This window comes from Girardinichthys multiradiatus, chromosome 6, assembly GCF_021462225.1.
Source record: "Girardinichthys multiradiatus isolate DD_20200921_A chromosome 6, DD_fGirMul_XY1, whole genome shotgun sequence".
Taxonomy (NCBI): domain Eukaryota; kingdom Metazoa; phylum Chordata; class Actinopteri; order Cyprinodontiformes; family Goodeidae; genus Girardinichthys; species Girardinichthys multiradiatus.
In genome coordinates this window covers 27,209,190-27,233,645 of record NC_061799.1, presented here as the reverse complement: position 1 = coordinate 27,233,645, position 24,456 = coordinate 27,209,190, and the positions used below count along the sequence as shown (strand labels likewise).

Here is a 24,456-nt window from a genome sequence, read left to right as displayed (position 1 = left end):
CCACAGGGCATCACGAGGGACACAGTCGAATGCCTTCTCCAGGTCCACAAAACACATGTGAACCGGTTGGGCAAACTCCCATGAACCCTCGAGCACCCTGTAGAGGGTATAGAGCTGGTCCAGTGTTCCACGGCTGGGACGAAAACCACACTGTTCCTCCTGAAGCCGAGGTTCGACTATCGGTCAGACTCTCCTCTCCAATACCCTGGCGTAGGCCTTACCAGGGAGGCTGAGGAGTGTGATCCCCCTGTAGTTGGAACACACCCTCCGGTCCCCCTTCTTATAAAGGGGGACCACCACCCCAGTCTGGCTGTCCAGAGGCACTGTCCCCGACCGCCACGCAATGTTGAAGAGGCGTGTCAACCATGACAGCCCTACAACATCCAGACACTTGAGGTACTCAGGGCGGATCTCATCCACCCCCGAAGCCTTGCCACCGCGGAGCTTTTTAACCACCTCGGTGACTTCAGCCTGGGTGAGGAAAGAGTCCAACCCCGAGTCCCCAGCCTCTGTTTCCACCACGGAATGTGTGATGGCAGGATTGAGGAGATCCTCGAAGTACTCCTTCCACCGCCCAATAATGTCCTCAGTCGAGGTCAGCAGTCTCCTGCCCCCACTATAAACAGTGTTGGCAAAGCACTGCTTCCCCCTCCTGAGGCGCCGGACGGTTTGCCAGAATCGCTTCGAGGCCAACCGGTAGTCCTTCTCCATGGCCTCACCGAACTATTCCCAGGCCGAGTTTTTGTCTCTGCCACAGCCCGGGCCGCAGCACGCTTGGCCTCACGGTACCCGTCAGCCGCCTCAGGAGTCCCACAAGCCAACCACAGCCGATAGGACTCCTTCTTCAGCTTAACAGCATCCCTTACTGCCGGTGTCCACCACCGGGTTCTGGGATTGCCGCCACGACAGGCACCGCAGACCTTACGGCCGCAGCTATGGGCAGCAGCATCGACAATAGATGCAGAGAACATGGTCCACTCGGACTCTATGTCTCCAACATCCCCCGGGATCTGGTCGAAGCTCTCCCGGAGGTGGGAGTTGAATACATCCCTGGCCGAGGGCTCCGCCAGGCGTTCCCAGCAGACCCTCACTATGCGCTTGGGCCTGCCAAATCTGTCTGGCTTTCTCCTCCTCCAGCGGATCCAACTCACCACCAGGTGATGATCAGTGGACAGCTCAGCCCCTCTCTTCACCCGAGTGTCCAAAACATGCGGCCAAAGGTCTGATGATACGACAACAAAGTCGATCATCGACCTCTTGCCTAGGGTGTCCTGGTGCCAAGTGCACTGATGGACACCCTTATGTTTGAACATGGTGTTCGTTATGGACAATCCGTGACTAGCACAGAAGTCCAATAACAAAACACCACTCGGATTCAGATCGGGGAGGCCATTCCTCCCGATCACGCCTCTCCAGGTGTCACTGTCGTTCCCCACGTGGGCGTTGAAGTCCCCCAGCAGAATAATGGAGTCCCTGGGAGGGGCACTATCCAGCACCCCCGACGCCAAGAAGGCAGGGTACTCTGCACTACCACTCGGCCCGTAGGCTGAAATGATAGTCAGAGACCTCTCCCCAACCCGAAGGCGCAGGGATACAACCCTCTCATCCACTGGGGTAAACCCCAACACGAGACGGCTGAGCTGGGGGGCAACAAGCAAACCCACACCAGCCCGCCGCCTCTCCCCGTGGGCCACTCCAGAGTAGAAGAGAGTCCAACCCCTCTCAAGGAGATGGGTTCCAGAGCCCACGCTATGCGTGGAGGCGAGCCCGACTATTTCTAGTCGATATCTCTCGACCTCCCGCACAAGCTCAGGCTCCTTCCCCCCCAGCGAGGTGACATTCCACGTCCCTAGAGCCAGCCTAAGCATCCGGGGATCGGGCCGCTGAGGTCTCCACCTTCGTCCGCCACCCAATCCTCTTTGCACCGGTCCCTCACGGTTCCCCCTGCAGGTGGTGGGCCCACTGGGGGATGGCCTCGCGTCTCTCGTTCGGGCTTGGCCCGGCCGGGTCCCGCGAGGAGCAACCCGGCCACCAGGCGCTCTCCGACGAGTCCCAACCCCAGGCCTGGCTCCAGGGTGGGACCCCGGCTCCGCCGTACCGGGCGACGTCACGTGCCTCGATATTTTGTTAACCACATGTAGTAAATTTAATCCAGACAATCTAATCGATAACATTTGGTTAACAAATACCAGTTTTTGTAAAGTACAAGGAAATGTTACAGTCGCTGTTATTACATTTTAACTAAAGAGTGTAATAAGTTTATTTTTTCTGTTGAGCTGCACTTATGAGTGAATGGAAGCCTAATATTTAACAAACTAGTGTTTGCTGCTTCATATTTATTACCACAACTAGTATTGTCAGTCCTATTAAATAACCCTCTACAGGAAAATAATAAGAGTAGGACAGACTACTCTCAGACGGTGTGGATTTCTAGGACAAGCTTCGAGGTCTACCTGACATTTAGAGACCTGCCTGAATGAGTGGAAAAACACGAGTGTTTTGGCATTTGAGTAAATATGGCCCAAGTGAAAGTACTGGAGATAGTCCATCCATCACACACTGACCAAGACAACCTCTAGAATTATTATGGGCTAGACAGACATTGAAAATACCATGGAGGTAAACATACCCCAGCCAGTTTCTGAATGCCCCCACACCAGTTCTACTAACTGCTGCTAATCTGGGATCTCGACTGGAAACTCACGAGGAACAGAGACCATGAACCTCGGTATCACTTTACATGTAAACACAGTCCAAATGCTGGCAGGACAGGATCACAAGGTTCAGGAAAGCCCCTAACATCATGTTCAAATTTTACACTTTTAAAAACAGAACAGTCTTGGATAAATACCAAAATACAACCAACAGAATCTGATATGTCTTTCCAGAGGGTTTAGGAAAAGGGCCTAAGGCTCTGAGGGTGCTTCTCATCACTACTTATCAGCAACTGTCTGTTTCAGGCATTTACCCGAGGCTGTTACGGTAGAATGCTAAAGAGGGAGGGCGATAACCCTGCAATTACCAGAAAAGCAATGCTACAAATTGTTGCTGGTGGGAAGATGAACTTTCAGGAATCCCAATTCAGATGCCGTACTACCCTGACGCAACAGAAGTGACTCACCTTTCTCGAGTGACCCGCTGCACCACTTTAATGCCCCTCAGCACACAGGTTCTCCCCTGCCACATCTGGCAGTACTGGTGGAGCTCCTCGCTGGTGGACAGAGGCTGGAGCTGGAGCACGCTGAAAGTCCCAAAGCTATCCTGGATGAGCACACATAACCTGACAAAAGGCAAGAAAAAAAAAAAAACCTATATATCATGTTAAACACATTTCCTGACAGAAACAATGTTTACAATTTTAAATATTTGTCAGCATTTAGCAAGATGTTCTCTTCATCATTTGTTTCTCTTCATCACTTGTTACACATGGAGCCTTGCAAAAGTATTCTAACCCCTTGAACGTTTTCAGATTTGGTCACGTTACAACTGCAAACTTCAATGTATTTTATACAGATATTTTGAGATTGAAAAACAGAAAGTAAAGCATAAATGTGTGGTAGATGGTAAAAGATACACGGTTTTTAGGTGGTAAAAAAAATCTGAAAATGTGGTGTGCAGATATATTCAGCCCTTATTACTCTTTTTGTCAGAAATAAAAATCTGTGCAGCCAATTAATTTGTCAATTAAGTCCTCTGTGTTTAATTTACTCTTAATACAAATGCAGCTGTTCTGTGAAGGCCTCAGAGGTTTGTTAGAGAACATCAGTGAGAAAACAGCATCATGAAGACACAGGCACAGATCAAACTGATCAAGGATTAAGTTGTGGACAATTTTAGAGCAGGCTTAGGTAATAAAAAAAAACACCCCAAGCTTCGAACAACTCGTGAAGCGCAGTTTAATCCTTGATTAGAAAATGCAACCTCGCTAAGAAATGGTTGTCCAGCTACACCAACAAGTCAGGCAAGGTGAACAATAATAACAGAAGCAGCTGAGACACCCATGGTAACTCTGCAGGAGCTGCACTACAACTAAAAGCCATGCACTTTCAAAATCTGACATTTGCGGAAGATTGTCTAGATTGTTAAAATAACTCCTTTCTGCAGCTTGCCACAAGGCCCCATGTAGGGGACACAGCGAACATGTGAAAGGAGGTCCATCTATGCAATGAATCATGGAGATGGTGTTATGCTACTGCAATGCTGCTCTTCAGTAGAGATAGGGAAGTTAGGGAAATTAGGAACTATAGCTAATGAAAATAGAGGTAAAGCTTTGGGGAGTGGACGCATATGCACACAACTGATTTCTGATTTTGAAAATCATTCATCACATTCCTTTGTGTTGGATTTTCACATAAAATTCGTGGTACATATACACAAAAGCCCAGCCACACGCACAAAAAAATTACACTTTAGAGAATGTATATTCTCACAAAAGCAACTAGATTTGTCCTTTAAATTGAATAAAAAACAGTTTGTCCAGATACATTTTACAGAAACAAAGAAGAGAAAATAAGAAATACTTGCATTTTAATATGCCTTCACATCACCTCCTTTGGTGCTCTGGCCTAATTAAAGCATGACATTCTGTGTTTTAAATACGGAAAATACATTTCTTTGAATACTGAAGACTACCTCAGTATAGCAAAAGTGTCAAAGAAGGCTGTCAAGCAAATTCAGTGCAAACATGCAGTTAATTTCATAGACTGGAAGTAAAATATTTTTTAAATTAAGCTGATCTATGAAAGAAACTGTTGCATGCTGAAATATTTATCACATTGTCTCAAAACCTGATGCAGTTCGGCGGCGCTGGTGGTGTAGGGGCGAAAACGCACGACCATATACAGAGGCTACAGTCCTCGAATGGCGGCTGTCCCGGGTTCGAGTCCCGGATCCGGCGACATTTACCGAATGTCTCCCCCTCTCTCTACCCCTCTTTCCTGTCTACCTACTGTCAAAAAATGGAAAAATAAAGGCCACTAGTGCTGAAAAAATATCTTAAAAAACCTGATGCAGTTTGAAAACGCAAACACCTTTTTATACACTGATGAAACGTCACATTGTTGTGTCACACTAACAACGCAGGGTTGCTACTTAGTCCTGACATTTGTGTGTTAATGTCAGTAGCTGGTTTGAAAGGCTGCTGCTGACAGAGCAGACCTTTGGTCTACAGTTATGAGGTAGTGAAGAGTCGAGTATTCCTGCACTCTGCTGCTCCCAGTCAGCTCAGATCCTCAACAGCTAAAAGCTCCAGTATCAGTGAGTCAAGCCCAGACAAAGTCCTGCACAATCTGAGAGTAAACACTTGAGTTCATGTACCCTCAAGTACATGATATGTGTCTCTTTGACAAGTGGTGGCCAGAGAAGACAAAGAAGAGGAAGAAGAAAAAAAATTGGAAGAAAGGAAGAGGACTGTCCACCAAGCCTGTGCAAGCTTCCACATATCCCAGACACTGCAGGATATTTTAGGCTGTTTTCAACCACCTGATTGGAGCTATGGATGTTTTCTGTTGCTGGGGTCTGTGTTTGTCTTCAGAGACCTGGATGAAGACGTGAAAATAACATTCCTGAAATAACTGTCAGTAGTCTGACCATGATCAACTATGATTATTTTCAGCTGTTTACTTTAGTCAGTATATTCATAGTTCCAAATCAAACATCTACAACCTGCTGCAATGACAACACATGTTTAAGATGTAAAATTAATAGCTAAATAAAACTCGCTGTAGGATCAGAACAAGCACAGATGATAGACAAAGTAAGCTTAACACTAGGTAATAGTAGAGTAACAGGGTAATATTAGCTGGTTAATTGTTTGGGTTATCGACTCGGATAGCCGGCCTGCATTCGATACCACCTATAGTGTCCCACTTTAAAACAGCGTTGTCTTAATAAGAGTCGTTGGTGGCACTCCTTTAGTTCCCACACCGTAACGGTCCGTCCTTTTCACAACTGGAGAAATCCCCAAACAGCCATCGTTTCTGTTTTTGCAGGCAAGGGAAAAACGTAGTAGCCATCATTCAGCCAGGTTACCAGCACAGCGCACAGCAACAAGTAGGGGAGGGTCAGTGCTGCATTAGTCATGTCTAGAAAGGTTCTTGGGGTTTTGAAGCCGTATCGGTAATTGGACCGCACCTCCATAACAGCCATTCAAAGGATAACAAAAATATATAAAACGTACCTAACCGTAATTTACCAAAACTATTATGTGATGATGGTCTTATTTAATTTAATCTTCACAGCTTAGAATAATCCTTTTTCTGTCTTCAGATACTTTCAAACTACTCAGTAACTTAAACCAACACAATGGTATCGTGCTGAAAATGTTAATAACTGATAATAGGTATTTAATTCAGTTTGGTTAAAACAATCCTTGCAAACATTACTCAAACATGAGTAAAGCTGGTGAGAACTGTCAAATGCAGGTTTAAAACACCTTCAATCTCCTGAAGCATATTTATTGCAGCATTTTGTTGCTGACAACAGATTAACCTAACTGAATATTTCTCGATTTAAGACTATAAAAAACACTGAACACAAGAGTGCAAACCTGCACAAAAAATATTATCTGTAATAGCGTTGATATAAACATTACTTCAGCAATAGAAACAGTTGAAAATAAACCTCAGATATATATCCCCCAAACTCCATTCAAACTAAGCTGTCCATTGTAATTAAATCTATAAAATAAGCAAATTAATATAAAACAAAAATAAAAACTAGAACTAATACATGAGAACAATAGAGACTGACTGATCTACAAGGACTGGAAAGGAAAAAGAAACAGTTAACCTCATTATCTCTAAACACCTAACTGTACCCAGGCCCCGCAGCCATTCCTGTACATTATGTATTACCGAAGAGGTCTCTCTTTAAACCCATACGTGCTTTTATTCTCAAAACATGTCACCACTGACTTCCAAAGAAGTCGAACTGTCGCATTGGTAACTGCTTTTAACTCAAAATACAGCCCTATTGTCAAGCAATTAAATTCTTCTTAGTAATCATCTAAAGACGTGTAAGTTAATGCAAAGAACTGGGAAAACTGGCTCTGGGAGCCAAAATTTAAGATGTACGGTAAAGTTCAACTACAGCCTCCAGACAACCAGAAGCATACAGAGTCAAGAAATTAGGAACTATAGCTAATGAAAATAGTGGTAAAGCTAAAACATCTTACAGCTCTGCATTAAAAAAAAAATTCATACACAGCTTAGTGATGTACTTTTGCTTCCTTAGAAACATTGATCCAGGACGGTATTTGCTCATTTCGGGTGCCCATGGGATTCCCAAGGTTCGCGCCATCTTTCTGGACACAGAAAGCACTAGCTAAAGCAAAAAAAAAAAAAAAAAAACCTCTACGGTTTGCGTCGTAGCCACAGCAACTATTTTCTTTCATATTTATCTCTAAGATATGTGAGACAAATTCTGCTAGAAAAATAGATTAAAACTTTCTTCAACCAGACCAGAACTTGCAGTCCTCGAACCGCTGAAGGGATCAATTCTCCCCTTAGAAGACAAACTGAATATCCCATAGGAACACTTTAATTGAATACAATATAGTGTGGTATTATGCTAGCTGTATACACAAGTACTGTATACTGCTATGTATGAGAGAAACCACATGGAACACAAAAGGAATGTAGAGAAGAACTTGTATTTTTCTACACAATGATAATGCAATGCTAAAATTATAATGGCAATATTCCTACATTTAAAATAACATTTTATCTGATTAGGACGATGTTGATACAGTGTATTCAATATACAGCAAGCATCCTGAAATGCATGTACCATTTTTTGTTAGCATACACTGGTACAGCTTGAGCTTGTTTGAGCTGGGTGCATCAACTAACCACTAACATTTTGAAATCAAGGATATGCTCTTTGCATGTGCAAGTTGCAATCAGCATTTTAAAAGCTGGGAGCTGCACGGTGGCGCAGTTGGTAGCACTGTTGCCTTGCAACAAGACGGTCCTGGGTCCAGGGGTCTTTCTGCATGGAGTTTGCATATTCTCCCCGTGCGTGCGTGGGTTCTCACCGGGCACTCCAGCTTCCTCCCACAGTCCAAAAACATGACTGTTAGGTCAATTGGTCTCTCTTAATTGCCCTTAGGTGTGAATTGAGTGTGTGCATGGTTGTTTGTCCTGTGTGTCTGTGTTGCCCTGAGATGGATTGGCGACCTTTCCAGGGTGTACCCCACCTCTGACCTGTAGACTGCTGGAGATAGGCACCAGCTCCTTAAAACTACAATGAAAATGATTGGCAATTCAGTCAACAAAAATAAGAGGATGTTGAACAAGAAGTAAAGATAAGGTCAGAGGGAGCTGCAGTGTGTTTTTGTAGATCTAGAGAAAGCTGAGAGGAGCTGTGGTATTGTATGAGGAAATCTGGAGTAGCAGAGAAGTATGTTAGAGTGGTGCAGGACATGTATCAGAGTTGTAAGACAGTGGTGAGGTGTGCTGCAGAAGTGACAGTGGAGTTCAAAGTGGAACTGGGACTGCATCAAGGTTTGACTCTGAGCACCTTATTGCATGCTGTGGTAATGGACAGGTTGACAGGTGAGGTTAGACAGAAATCTCCAAGGAAGATGATGTTTAAATATGACATTATGATCTGTGGTGAGAGCAGGGAACAGGTGGAGGAAAATCTAGAGATGTGGAGGTTTGCCCCAAAAAGGAGAGGAATAAAGATTAGCTGAAGCAAGGCAGAACACGTGTGTGAATGAGAGGGACTCAAGTGGAGCTGTGAGGTTACAGGGATAAAGAAGGTGGAGGATTTTAAGCACTTACAAACTTTTAAGTACTTACAAACTGAGATGGTTCGGACATGTATAGAGGAGGGATGGTGAGTACATTGGTAGAAAGATGCTAAGGCTGGAACTGCCAGGTAGTAGGGTTATAGGAAGACCTAAGACGAGATTTATGGATGGAGTGAAAGAGGACATGAAGGTAGTGTTGTGAGAGAAGATGTAGAAGATAGGGTTGGATGGAGACACATTACTTGCTAAAACAAAAACAAAAGCTGAAAGACTAAAAAAAACAAAAAGATGACAAAAATGTTTAAGGGAGATTAAATCAACTCAATTCAATTCAAGATTATCTTTTATTGTGACTCACTGTCACAATGAAAGATAATATAGTAATGTTGCATGTGCATTTAATTTGTTTCTGATTATTTCTGTTTGTGAAATTCGAAGCTTCACACTGTTGCATGATGGCCACTGTTTTCACAATCATTAGTGTAACAAAGAATGTTATCTGTGTTTTGTGTAAATCCCATTTAGGATTTGTTGGTTTTTGAAACTCGAAAAGGAAAATTCATATGATGTTGTTGCATAAAACAAAAGTAAATCTGTCCCTCTGTACAACTATCGCATAATCAGCAGAACTAGAAATTTTATGGACAAAATACATTTGTGTAAGGGTTAATGAGTTATATTTGATGTTTCCTAAAACATGAAAACAGCTGCTGCGGTTCTCTCAGTGTGGATTTTAAAACACTGTCACTACTGGTGCAGCATGTTCAAACGTGAAATCTGTAGCCTGATATCCAAGAGGATTTCACACTTAACAGAAAAAAGGGTGATTTGGCATAAACAACCCCGTACTAAAAGGCACATTTTGGTGCCATTTACTGGCCATTTTATCCTCAAACGATGACTCTTTCCTCCCAAAAAAAAAAATCCTCAACCAATGGCTGCACTCAGTCACTGACCGTTTTTAGGAATTTGTTATTTATTGTAAGCGATCGCAGAATTCTCAGCAACTGAAGTTTTTTTCCAGGAAGTTTGACACCAAGTCTGAGCAAACACCCACAAACATATAACCCCTTTTAATACACACACACATACTCAGTCACACTTTGAACGCATGAAAGGCCAATGCACAAGCACATTACTTGGCAACACTCTATAAGTAAGCGAGCCACACACTGAGAACACAGTGGAGAGATCTTATTGGAGGGGGGCAGACAGGCGGGATTCCTTCCGTGGTTTTGTCCACCAATCGGTGAAGGCAGAGCGATAAACATGGTTGTAACAAGATCCCTGCAGCACATTGTGTTCTCTCTAACCCAAGAAGAAGAAAAAAAAAAAACAACTTGCCTCCCCTTGCCTCCTGCAAACAGTTAATCTTCTTGTTTATTCTTTTTTTGAAACTTACGGGAACTTACCATCTCCTATCGTACAGATCTCCTTTGAGTCTTAAATGCAGAGGCTTAAAAAAACAAAAAGGATTAAAAAAGAAGCGCTGACCAGAGGAATGAGTCAGACACTGGGGACAACATGAGAGGTACAAAGTGTCCTACTCTTTGCAGAAAACGAGGACAGTGGGCTGCAGAGTAAACTACCATGAAGAGCAGGCACACATCCTGGAAAGGTACCATGGATTATGGGTCTTTTCTAATAAAACAGTAGTTCTGAAAACAATCTGAACTTTATTATAAATACTCTCTGTGAACAATGGTCCCGGTTTGTCACAATAAGCAGAAGGATTCATCCAGACATTTTTAACCTACAAACGCACAGTCACATCTTAACCTCTGCCCCACCTCTGTCCATCAACCTTTCACTCCAAACAGTGTCTGTTAAATCTGCCCAAGTAAGAGAGAAACAGAGGCTCTTTTTCCGGTCACAAGGTGGTGTTTGTTTACCAGCCACAGGAGCAGCATGGGGAGAGTCATTTTACAACCATGGTTGGTTAAGTCAGCTGACCAGAGCTTTCCTCCCCTCACCACACCATTGTCGTCCCCCAGGGCCCTTCCACTTTTAGAGAAACCAATGCTTTTATTACTCAGCAAAGGACACAAACAAGAAGCCAGAGGGAGGGCCAGGCAACCGAAGATCATATTTGACGGATGTGCTTCAAGTGCTTCATTCACTTATTAACCACAACAAGCCTCTCCCTTAAACTTCCAAACTACTTACACTGAAAAGAAATCGTACAAATGATTATAACCCAATATCAGTAATCTTCCAAGTAATTTAAAGCTGAAATATTTTGGTATCAAGAATCTAAAAATAATTCCTTTTAAAGTGACATTTCATAATGACCAAAACTGATTCATCACTAACTGAGAAATTCTGCATAACCTTTTAGAGAGTCACAGGAATCTGCTGTTTAGGTATGACAGTTCAAACTTTCAAAGGCTGCAGCATCGAAGATCAGTGCATGTAAATAAAATAAAACAAGTGTTAAGACTATTAGGGCTTGTGTACAAAGAAATTTAAGGTACTTTAGGCAAAAAAATACAGCATATAGTTGCATCTCAAGAAATTTGAGTATCGTTGAAAAGAAAGTTCATTTATTTAATTATTTAGTTAATAAAGTTATGTTAAATGAACATTATTGGTAATATTCATAACAAAATAAAACAGTCTATTCTAAATCATTTATTTTAGTTCAATTTGATGATTTCGGCTTGTTGCTAATAGCAACCCAAAAGTTGCCTGGGGTACTGTATCAAAGCATACATAATGGAAAATTGAGTGAAAGGAAAAAGTGTAATAGAACGATAAATGGCCTGCACTTGGTATAATGCTTTTTTCATCCACCCATTCATACACACATTCACACACTAACAGTGGTAGGATACATTTTAGCCGCAGCTGCCCTGGGGTACACTGACAGAACTGGGCTGCTACCGTGCCCTCTGACCAGCAGCTTGCCCAAGGACACAACGACTGAGATGGACAGAGTGGGGTTAGAACGGGCAACCCACCAGTTACAGGAAGAACCGCTACCACCTGAGCTACCGTTGCCTTCAAAGTTGCGCAAAAAGCAGACGGTAAATGCACTATTGAGAGGACTGAGAGGCAAGTTTAGGGAAAATCACAAGGACTGGACTGCAGCTGGAGTCAGTGCTGCAAAATTTCAGAAGCATCTCATACTGGTCCAATCTCACACTGACCCAAGGCTACTTGGCACCTAATGGTATCACTGTGGTTGACGGCCAGCAAATCTTCCTGACCTTTACACCACAGACAACCTATGGGGTATTATGAAGAGAAATATTAGAAAAACTAGACTCAACAACGCAGACAAGCTGAAGGCCACGATTGAAGCAACATGGGCTTCTTTAACACCTGAGCATAGCCACATGCTGATTCCCTTAAAGCCAAACCACAATGAAGCAGCCAGTCATGTAAAATGAGCTCTGACAAAAGTACTGGATGCATATGGTGTACGGTACACAGCCATGCTGACCTTTCAGTATTAAAAATTCCCTTTTAAATTGGCAATATTCATGTTTTCTGAGAAACTATCTGGGTTTTTTAGTAGTTGTAAGCGATACTTATTTAAATTAAAAGAAATAAACATTTGAAATGTATGACTTTGTATGTAATGAATCTAAATATGAGTTTCAATTTTTGAACCAAATTACTAAAGACATTTTTTTTTACTTTTTAACCATAATAAAATAACTTTTTTACAAGTTGTTAAGAGGCATCTGTAATTGCTCTAACGTACTAGGGATGAAAAAATTACTAAATATAAAAACACAGGAGAAAGACAATTTAATTCATATTACAGAAATAACCAGAACTATATTAATTATTGGCCCAATAATTAGAACTTTATTTAGAGGGTAAAAAAAACCTAAATTAAGATGGTCTAATTTCTTCCTTATATGGTTTCCTCATACAGTACATGACATAATTTAACAAAGGAAAGATCATCAGTCATCTTCTATACCGCTTCTTCCATAGTGGATCGTGGGGAAGCTGGTGCCTATCTCCAGCAGTCTATGGGCGGGAGGCAGGGGAAAGGTGTTTAGGAAAAACTCAAGATAATTGTGAGGATTTACATGTGATGAGTGACTAATTAGATAATAACTAATATTTAAAGCAGCAATAATATCATTTGCCAATGCTGTTTTTTTTTTTTTAAAGAATTGTTTCAGCCTTTTCATGAAAGTACACTTTAAGAGCTACAGGGTTATGCTTCTATTGGGTTGTTCAATTAGACTTTAGAAACATGCTGGTAGGAAGATCTGTGGACGTTCAGCTACAAGTAGCTCAAAAGTCAAAACAGGGCTCAGATTACAATCACTGTTCCATTCTGATCTGGTAACACCTACAGGAAGTGTATGTAATTGGACATTTGGGTGAAGTTTTTTGTAACTTTTTTTTGTGCCCGGAAATGTTCATAAATGAATAGAAATTTGCAAGAACAATAAAAGATGTTTGAACTGCTTGAACATTGAAGAAAGGGGGGTCAACGCTGACTATTATGCAACCACAAGATATACAGTACTCATCCAGTCTGTACAAAAAGAGAAAGAACGCATTGTTATAAAGAAAGCCCCTAAAAATCGTGCACATTTATGAAGTCTTCTCAAAACAAACTGAATAGAAAAAACGTTCAGCAAACTGTAGTTCAACCTCTAAATATTCCAGCTCATGTTAAAATTCATAACTGTGATTCTTTGAACGATCTTACACTGTACTAGATTTATTCCTGTATTTTACAAACTCCATACTGAATATTCTTCACATCCAAAACCACTTCCAAGAAATCTGTGTAGAAAACTTAGACTTTTGTACCTATATTCTGAAAATAGGAAACTGGATGCAGATAAAGTGAATAACATTCAATTTATTTTTATTTTATCAATGTTTTTTTTTATTAACTCTAGTAACTGAAAAAGAAAAAATCTCTTGTGATTTAGCTAAAGAAGGGTCTCAGTTCGTCACATTAGAGAATAAGAAAGAACAATCCCCCATACAGTTTGTAAACATACATTTATTTTTCACTTTCCTATAAAGATGCAGATGTCACAGATGTCAAGATTTAAACTAGGGTGTCCCACAAGGTTCAATTTTAAGCTTATCGCTTTTTAATCTGGACATGCTTTCGCTGGGTGGTGTCATTAGGAGACATGGAGTTCATTCATTTCTGTAGCAGTGTTGCTGCAATTCCTCTTCATCATGAGCTTTCTAACAGACAGCTTAAGGTTTTGGGCCAAAAGCAACCTGTAGTGATGCGGAACTACTCTTAACTGCATCCACCTTGACAAAAACCTCAGTTCCATCTGAACATAAGATGATGCTGGCACCAGCATATACACACACTGTGGATATGGAGGTCTATCAATGATGTGCAGTGGTGTTTTTGTGTTGAACATGCCATTTACAATTACAGCCTGAAAGTTTGGTTTCATTGGTACCCAATACATTTTTCCACACAAGTTTGGGAAGATTTTAGTTAGGCTAAAGGTTTTACTTGGATTAAAGTCTAATATTGTGCATCCCTAATCCTTAGTAGTGACATATGGAGAAAAAGAGAGATTGTTGACACATGAAAATACAACAAGCACCTGTTGGAAATTTCTACAGCTCCTCAAGTGTTGCCGTCAGCCTTTGCCGTCAGCCTTTTGGCGGGCTCACTTACCCAGTTTCAGTCATGTCTTTTCATACATTTTGAAGAAACATCTAGTTTTTGTAATGTCTCATTACCTCGTCCTTGTTTCTCCAATTATTAGTGACTGCCTTCACTGTGGCAAGGTGCATAGCTAAAGGGTTTTTTTAGCTGAAGGATACAAATAAGCAGATGTCAGAAAAATCCCACTAGGATGGCTGAACTGCATTTTACGTTCAGATTTATTACAACTGATGGCAAATGGGAACTTAAGAAAAATGAAAGCAGAAACGGAATCAGAAGGTTCTTCGGCACAGCAATAATCCCGGGGTGTGCATATTTTTGTAACCAGGTTATTGCAGATTTATATTTTTTCCCATTCTAATAAATTTGTCATTTAATTGAACTGTACAGAATTTATTTATAATTTAGAAGGCATTTTATCAAAATCGAATTTTTATACAGCAGAAAACTTGGCAGTTTAACAGGGTGTGAACACCTTTGACAGCTGTGGTATATTTGATCCTAAGCAAGGACAGCACCAAAACAGAACCAACAAAATCTCACCGATTTGATGTCTCTGCATTGGCAGCCTGTGTGTTTTAAAAGGTGCCTTCACTGGTTTTTAAAAGTATTAATAGTTTCAGACCTCAGTCAGTCATTTTCTACCGCTTATTCCATAGTGGGTCACGGGGGAGCTGGTGCCTATCTCCAGCAGTCTATGGGCGAGAGGCAGGGTACACCCTGGACATGTCACCAGTCCATCGCAGGGCAACACACAAACAACCATACACACACTCATTCACACACCTAAGGGCAATTTAGAGAGACCAATTAACCTAACAGGCATGTCTTTGGACTGTGGGAGGAAGCCGGAGTACCCGATGAGAACCCACGCATGCATGGGGAGAACATGCAAACTCCATGCAGAAAGACCCCTGGCCGGGAATCGAACCCAGGACCTTCTTGCTGCAAGGCAACAGTGCTACCAACTGCGCCACCTTGCAGCCCTAGTTTCAGACCTATTGATCTGATTTGCTTTCATCTAAAAAAAAAAAAAAAAAAAAGTATTTGTTGATGCCTAAAGTTAAACCGAAAAATGGGCAGGGCGTCATTCATTTATAATAAATCCAGCCTGCGGAAGAGCCTTCCTGAGGACCAAAGGGCAGCTGCGAGTGTTGACGTTTCTAAAGGGAAATTGTAACCTTATATTTTTAACTTGGGTTTTACTTGAACCTCAGTAATATGGTCTCATTATTTACTTTATCTGCGAATCAGATTTAACGTAAGTTTTATTGGTCTCGTTTTATTGCATTTTTAAATTGACCATAATTTCTTTAAATTCTATTTTTCAAACCACATTACTGCAGAATTTGAGATTTAATAACCAATTAAATGTAACTCAATAATTAGTCTTTATTTGTCTTATGGATAAAGTACTTTTTTAATGTTTTGGAATTCGAGGTTGTATGCTTTTAAGATTGTTTATACCTGTCCCTGGTGTTTCCAAACTAGTTTTTTCCTTTCAGTTCTGCATTTTATTTGACATTTAGCTGTGTAATAATTAATATTTTACTTAATTCATCAATTTCTTGATGTGTTCTTTGATGTTTTTTTGCATGCTTGCTCCTGCAAAAGCACTTTGTGCTACATTTGATTGCATAAGAGCAATATAAAGAAAGTATGATATATTGAATTAAATATATATAACAATGTTCTCCATTTAGCATAATGTGCTGGTTTGTTGGGGCACAGGAGTTTATTCACATACTGTTGTATTTCCTGAGAACTGGCCAGAAACAATAACAAGGAGACTGGATTCAATTACAAATGTTTGTGTCCTTTGTCAAGGAATGCCATATGGCTGGAGACAGCGTGAGCACTCTGTGGGGCCTGCTGCTCCATGAACAATAGCTCGACCACTGAGACACATCATGTCACGCAGGAGAAACATATGGGATCTGGAAAAAAGTCAGCATGCACCTCCAACAAAAGGAAGAAATTCAATTGCAGCAAACGACAGAAAGTAGAAGAACATGATTTAATTTCTTCTGTTTCTTTTGAGCAAAGCGATGAACCAAAGAGGCCCCCTGGGCTGCCAATTATCAGGCTCTTACAGTACCTGGTTTTTCCTTTCTCTGAAGGAGGAGGAGCACCGAAGGACCGAAGGGAGGCTCTGTGTTTGAGAAAGGACACAGGAGAACAGTCTGCTATAGGGATGGAGTAAACTCTTTGGACAACCACATCCACATCCTGGTCCACAAATCCTGCCTGGCCAAGTCCTTCAATGGCTTCCAGGAGAGAGAGACATTGTCTTGTCCTAAAACTGCAGAGAACATCAGATGCTGCAACCTGTAAGAGAAAAGAACCAGAACAATTTGACAAAACAAAACAACAAACGATGGGCAGCTTGTTGGGGAAACATTTATTTATCACAAGTGACTGCTAGAATACGGAAGATCAAAAAGAAGTATTGTGATGAAGGATTTTCTTTTCCAAAAATTATATGAAACCATGAAACCAACATGATCAAGTTTGATTTGTTTCAGCCTCTCAAATACAACAATCTTATGGACTTCTTTCAGTAATTTAAAAAAGGGGGATAGCAGTTTAGCTTTCAACTTTTAAAAAAATTCTTTTATGTTATGGCCAAAACCATTTCTACAAAGGGAACGATGATAGATAGATTTTTAACAGTTGACCACTTCAGCTGATTTATTTCAGACAGAACAGCTGTTTTTTTTAAACATATAGTTCTCAAAGTGTTACAAGTACCACTGCAGATAGTTGAGTAGCCTTCAGAACAAATGTTGGGTCATGTAAATACAAAGCAATACAACCCTTGTAAAATGAACTATGTAAAGCCAACAGGTAAAAGCAACTAAAAGGATTATTGTTCAAGCATGTTAATCTTTGCTTCAATCAGAAACTACTGGAAACTGGCGCGGCGCCTGGCGTAGCGGTAGAGCGTGTGGCCCAATTACAGAGGCTTAATGAAGTAAACCTGAGCTGGGGGGGTGGGGGGGGTGGGGTGGCTGGAGTGCTGTCATATTGAAGTGTATAAAGGTTAAACGCAACTACAACTCAAGATGAATACTATTGACATTTTTATTGAATTATTCTCTTATTGGTTTATAAGTATTACATGTTCCTAAACTTTAAATTTGCAGAAATAAAACAAAACATTAACACTCAACAAATACTGTATACATTTGTCTGACCAGAAGGAGCGAGCAGATTGTTTTTGCTTCCAAACACTTAAGGATGTGATGTACAACTGCTTCATTTGTCCATCACATGTATCTGCAGAATGCAATGCTTATTGCGTACTTCTGGACCAGCAGCTCTTTGTTTTTTCTGTCTTATCGGCCCTGCTGCCGGTCTCATCTGATGGCCGCTGGTTCTGATTGAGCTTTCTTCTCGTTAACAAGAAGGTGGTCCGTTCGTTCCACTGTCGCCACCTGCATTCTCAAGAAGGATTGCTGCACAGTCAGTGACTCATGCAATCAGCTGAGCTTTTGTAGATACATGAAACCATTTAGATTACCTGATGAACTCATTTGATGGTATTGTATTAAAATAATGACTAAAACTGGACTCCATGTAACAGAATCTGATTTGTGCTGTAAGAATGGATTATACTGGAATAAAATGGAGTGATTTGATTATACATTCCTATATATTTGGACATGAAATCAACCTGTGGAGATATTTCAGTAACTACATTTTGCACAAGGACAACTTCCCCCCCTTATGGCGACTTACAAATGCGGACACAGAGGGAGTGTTGAGGAAAAGGTGTAAAAACAATTATTAACAGATGCCAGAAATAAATCTGGCCATTTACTTCTATTTGCTGAACAACTTTAGGTAAATAATTGTATGAGAAAATCCATCACCTATGACATTTCTAGAGTACACGCTGAGAATATAGCTAATTGTGCTGGGTTATGTACTCAATCACAACTATTTATTATTCTTTATGGTTGTGATTATCATCAAGACACTGTGATGAACCCTTTGGCAAACAACCACAATCTGTAAAACAGCAGCTGTAATTTTGTAAATATGAGTTCCTAAATAATACCAACATGATCCTCTTGAATTCTTGTTCTTTTGCACGATAACTAAACCTAAGCAGAATCTCGAGGCTTATAGCTGAACCTCTTTACACAGCATTTTAATGCTTTCATTATGTGCTAAAGAACTCATTTCTCAGTCTGATTAAAGTTTTCTCTGTCAGTTTAAAGCTGCCTACTTCGGTTTGTTACCCATCTAACATGTTGGCCAATTTACAGTTTTAAATACATTTCTCGTGACAGTGTTTCTGTAACAGTACCTGCTTTGCACTGCTTTCACCTTGCGTGTGGCATTTATCCAGCAGTCCAAACGTTTTACCCAAGAAATAAGGCATGCGCTTCTCTGCAGACAGCCAGATCTTTTGTAAGGAAGTATTATCTGGTTTGGAAGCAGAGGACACTTTCTGGATGAAGTGAGTGTTCAGGATAACAGGACAGCTGAAGCCCTCAATAGACAGACTTTGCCTGTAAAGAGAAGATGATCAATTATAGACTCTGGATACCTTCTAAAATATAGTATTGAGCTTTTCCACATTTAATATATTACAACTGCAAAGTATTTGCTTGGGATCCTGTATAGGAAAAAAAAAAAGCTTACTTGTTAAATGGAAAAAAATGGATAGTTTTAAAATGTTTTACAGATAAAAATCTAAAGAGTTGTTTGCATTTCCACTCAGCCCACCTGGAGTCAATACCTTCTGAAACAACTCTTCACTGATTTCAGGTTCAGTTTTATAGGATATGTCTCTACCAGCTTTATGTATCTAGAGATCGATTTCCTTTCCCACTCTTCTTTGCAAAAATAGCTTAAGCTTACTCAGATTGGATGGAAGGTGTCTGTTAACATCAGTTTTCAGGTTTTGACACAGCTTTTCAGTTGGATTTACGCTCGACTTTAACTGGGCCACTCTGACAAATGAGAATGCTTTGCATTGTAGCCCTGGCTGTATGCTTGTATGCCGCTGTCCTGCTGGAAGGTGAAGATCTGCCTCAGTCTGAGCTTTTTTCAAGCCTCTATCAGGTTTTTATTGCAAGATTTCTCTGTATTTAGATCTATCCATCAGCTCCAACCATCTTCCTTGTCCCTGATGAAGAAACGCATCACCACCACATGATGCCATGTGTTGAGGCTGATATGCAGAGTTAGTTTTCTGTGCTGAGGTTAGGGTTGGTTAAGTATGCAAATGGGCCAAATTTTCAAGTTTTATCTGCTTATTCCAAATGTTCACCATGTCCCTTTTCAAAAAAAATTTTTATACCTTAGTAGTGGTGTAGTTTTACCATACTCAGTAGTTGGATGATGGATTTAATAGCACTACATGAAATGTCCAAAGTTTGGGATATTGAGATGTAACCCTGCTTTATATTTCTCCGCAACTTTATGACTGACCCGTCTTCTGGTTTGTTCTTTAATGTTCTCCCACTAACCTCCGAAGCTTTGAAAGGACAGTTCCATTTATACTAAGATTCAACCACAAACAGGTGGCCTCTGTTTACTTATTAGGAGACGTCCAAATGCACTTGGTAGCGCTGGATTATATTTAGGGAAGTCAGAGTAAAGGGGGCCTAATACAAATACATAACACTTCACATTGTATTTTTAAAAAGAAAACAAAACTGTATTTTTCCACTTCACAATTATGCACAACGTTGCGTCAGTCTATCAAATAAAGTCCCAATAAAGTGCATCGAGGTTTGCAGCTGCAATGTGAAACAATGAGAGAAAGTTCAAAGAGTATAGGTAGTTTTAAGAGGCACTGCACCAGCTGCGTCAACTCTACAGGTTCTCTATTTGATTGGCCGGAAAGGATGGAGCTTAGGAACTTAAACAGAAATTTAAACATCTATAACATGTGCAAGAAAACCAGATTCTGCTCTAAATATATTGACAGCATGAGGAACATAAAAAAAAAAGAAAAGGAAATCTTTGAATTAAGTAGAATAGACTATTCTACAAATGTAAGGGGGCTGACAGCTTGAGAGAGTTTGAATGTCAAACTCAGATTAGCTGTCGGCCACCTCCACAAGACTGTTTACTGCGTGCCACTGTGAACAAGTGCAACTTCAATTATGTTCATCTTTTCCGACGCACGTTACAAACCTTCCAATGCTGGAGTATTATTAATATTTATACTTATAATATTCCAGTGTTAAATATTTATACATATATATAAAAAAATTTAAAAAAAATCACTTTTCAAAATGTGATGCCGTTTGTTGAAAAAATACTTTTCGTTTCTTAAAAAAACAAAAAAACAGGCAAAAAGTTGTGAAAGCCGAGATTTCGAGCCAGTTTTCGATTTAATAGGCGTAATCATCTCAGATTTAAGACATTTCTGTGTTAAAAGATCCAACACTTAAGAGACGCTTACACCGGGAATCACACAAGTTGAATAACAGCCATTTATTTGTCCCACGTTACACGGATAATGGTGGGATGACAGATTACCACTAACTCAGAGCCAAGAGTGCCCTTTCAGACTGAAACTGCAGGGCATGTCGCGGCATGTTTCAGACACATGCTGATTGTAAGTGATGACATTAGATACGCAGATGAGTGGGAAAAATGAATCAACTCGTTGTGGGAATTGTTTTTTTCCTCCAACAGACAGGTAAGCGTTTTACTGACTTCATATATTTGACAGAACAAAGGAAAGGATACCACAACGGAAAATACTTCACAGGAAAAACAATGACCATTCAGGCATGGTAAAAAAATAAACTACGCTGTCTTTTAAATGCAGGGTTTTATTTAAACATAACCTCAAATGTATAAAACAAGTTTCACGGTGTCATTTGGTATTAAACAAAAAATGAAGCCAAAATGGCGAAAACTGAGCCAAGTACATTGTTCTACTTCAGTGGTATTTACAAGAAAAAGTAGCAGACAGGTCTGCCAGTCAAAGATACCTGATTAATTGATGATCAGTAAGTGGGAGCACCTCTATAAGCCAGGAGTTGGCAGTTTTATGTTAACACAATCCTGAAACAGAAAGACATTAGCTCTGACCTCAGAAAAGCAACTGCAATCTGGGAGAGGTTATAAAGACTTTTCCAAACAATTTACAGCCATTGATTCTACAGGGAGGTAAATTATTCACATTTGCAAAACATTAGAGACGGCTGCCAATTTTCCCAAGAGCTCAACGCTAAAACTCAGCTCCATCTCATATTCTAAAGGCCTCATTTGGAATGTTAAATGTTAACTAACATTGATGAAAGTACAATTACAAAAACACTGAGCAGGAATGGCTTGATTGGAAAGTTTCATAAGAGAAAGTATCTTCACTCTCAAAAAGAGAATGGCAACATGACTTAGGTTTGCAAAACTGCATTTAAATAAACCTCAAGACGTCTGGGAACAGTGTACTTTGGACCGATGGGACCTTGGCAGACATGTCTGGCCATAATCCAGAACATGCAAAATGCCCTCCCACCCACAAGGAACAAAATAAAAGTGCAAACACCTCATAAGAACAATTAAGCATGGTGGTTGAGGGGTGATTTGGAACTGTTTTGACACTAGAGGTTCTGGGCACCATGCAGTCACGCCCCCTCTGTATACCACTGTATTCTACAGTTAAGACTAACTCTGTCTAAAATGGGGTCATGTAAGAAATGTTGGAAAAAAGAGTGGGCAAAAACTCCTCCACATTAAGGGTAAAAAAAGTCAAACAGAAAACAACTTATTCAAGTAATTAAGTTCAATGAGGTGGTTGTTAAACTACTGAATCAAGGAACATGCTTCTCTATTTTGTCTTCAGTTTTGTTTAATAAATAAGGACCGTTTGAAATCTGCTGTGTAGACTTGTACATTTTAGGTTAAACTGAAAGTATTTTCGAACCTGCTAAAGACAATGTTTTTGAGTCCTTAAAGGTAAAACCCTCGAATCCGAAAGACAATGCTGTTTTTTTCTTACCATGAATCAGAATCAGAATCAGAATCAGCTTTATTGCCAAGTTCATACATACAAACAAGGAATTTGACTCCGGTACACTTTGCTCTTTGGTTTTGTTTTTGTATTACAGAATATACATATTTACAATGTACAATATACACATATATAATAAAATGGTGCATTTGCAACATCTGTATGCTGTTGTTTTGTACTCCTATTAAATGTTCATCAGAGAAACAGCCTGGGGGAAGAAACTGTGTCTGTGGCGGCTGGTTTTAGTAAACTGAATGATGACAGTGTAGAAGATGACCAGCAGCTCCTGTGGAAGGTTGAACTTCTTGAGTTGCCTCAGGAAGTACAGTCTCTACTGGGCCTTCTTTCGAACAGTGTCTATGTGTGAAGACCATCTCAGGTCCTCAGAGATGGACCGAAAGTCCACCACCATTTCCACAGTCTTGAGTGGGTTCAGTTCAAGGTAGTTCTGACCGCACCAGTGTACCAGCCGATCCACCTGCTGTCTGTATGCAGACTCATCACCGTCCTGGATCAGTCCAATGACAGTGGTGTCGTCTGCAAACTTAAGGAGTTTCACGGACGAGTCCGATGAGGTGCAGTCATTTGTGTACAGAGAGAAGAGGAGTGGGGATAGAACACACGCCTGAGAGGCACCAGTACTTATTGATCTGGATCAGGAGAAGATGCTCCCCAGTCTCACCTGCTGCTGTCGGTCCGTCAGGAAGCTGTTGATCCACTGACAGGTGGAGGCTGGGACGTTGAGCTGGGTGAGCTTCTGGTGGAGCATGTCTGGTATGATGGTGTTGAAGGCCGAGCTGAAGTCTACAAACAGGATCCTGGCGTACGTCCCTGGACGGTCGAGGTGTTGCAGGATGAAGTGTAGACCTAAGTTAACAGCATCATCTACCGACCTGTTTGCTCGGTAAGCAAATTGCAGGGGGTCCAGCAGGGGTCCTGTGATGTCTTTCAGGTGGTTCAACAACAGCCGCTCAAAGGATTTCATGACCACAGACGTCAGGGCTAGAGGCCTGTAGTCATTTAATCCTACGATGGTGGGTTTCTTGGGCACCAGGATGATGGTGGATCGTTTGAAGCAGGTGGGGACCTCACATTTCTCCAGTGATTTGTTGAAGATCCTTGTGAAGATCGGAGCAAGTTGATGTGCGCAGGCTTTCAGACATGATGGGGAGACGTTATCAGGTCCTCCAGCTTTCTTTGTTTTCATGCGCTGAAAGAGCCTGTTTACCTCTTCCTCGGAGATCTTTAGTGCAGGCAGAGGATCTGATGGTGGGTCGTTTGAGGCAGGAGGGGACCTCACATTTCTCCAGTGACTTGTTGAAGATCCTTGTGAAGATCGGAGCAAGTTGATGTGCGCAGGCTTTCAGGCATGATGGGGAGACGTTATCAGGTCCTCCAGCTTTCTTTGTTTTCATGCGCTGAAAGAGCCTGTTTACCTCTTTCTCGGAGATCTTTAGTGCAGGCAGAGGATCTGATGGTGGGGGGTTGGTTGCTTTATGGGAGAAATTTGTTCCTGAATGGGATGTAGAGGGGATGATTTGAGGTGTGAATGGCTTCTTGTCATGTCTGCAGTAGAAGCCATTCAGAGGGTTGGCCAGGAGACGACTCTGCTCAGGATGGGTGGAGGGGCTCCTATAGGCAGTCAGGTTTCTCAGACCAGTCCATAGAGCTGAAGCATCACCAGTAGAAAGGCTGTTCTTCAGCTTCTCACTGTAGCTTCTCTTGACTGCTTTGATCTCCTTTGTAAGTCTGTTCCTGGCCTGCCTGTACCGAACCAAATCACCACTGCTGTGAGCTTCTTCCTTTTCCCTGCGCAGATTCCTGAGGTGTGGAGTAAACCATGGAGCCTATGTTACAACCAGTGGCGTCACTAGGCCTGTTTTAGGGGGGCTGAAGCCTCACTAAAATATTCTCAAGCCCCCCCTAAAACAATTTTTATTTTGTTTTATTTATTTATAAAAATGTTTTTTTCTTTTTACAAAAAACTGCCAACAAATTCAATATAATGTGGTCAAAATGTGAGTTTAAATAAATAATCATATAAACTGTCATTATTAACTCAACTATGATTATTTATTTGTCAGTTTCCCG

At 41.0% G+C, this 24,456-nt stretch overlaps 1 protein-coding gene across 2 annotated transcripts in view; it reads right to left on the bottom strand.

Moving 5' to 3' along the window:
* The window catches only part of spidr (scaffold protein involved in DNA repair), a 58,459-nt gene that overhangs the window by 14,824 nt on the left and 19,179 nt on the right, over positions 1-24,456 (bottom strand). For both annotated transcript variants that reach the window (XM_047367501.1, XM_047367502.1), the window contains 3 exons: positions 18,694-18,898; positions 16,477-16,706; positions 3,122-3,280 (listed from right to left, as the gene is read on the bottom strand). In XM_047367501.1, coding sequence (XP_047223457.1) covers positions 3,122-3,280; positions 16,477-16,706; positions 18,694-18,898 — 594 coding nt within the window. The remainder of the gene's footprint in view (positions 1-3,121; positions 3,281-16,476; positions 16,707-18,693; positions 18,899-24,456) is intronic.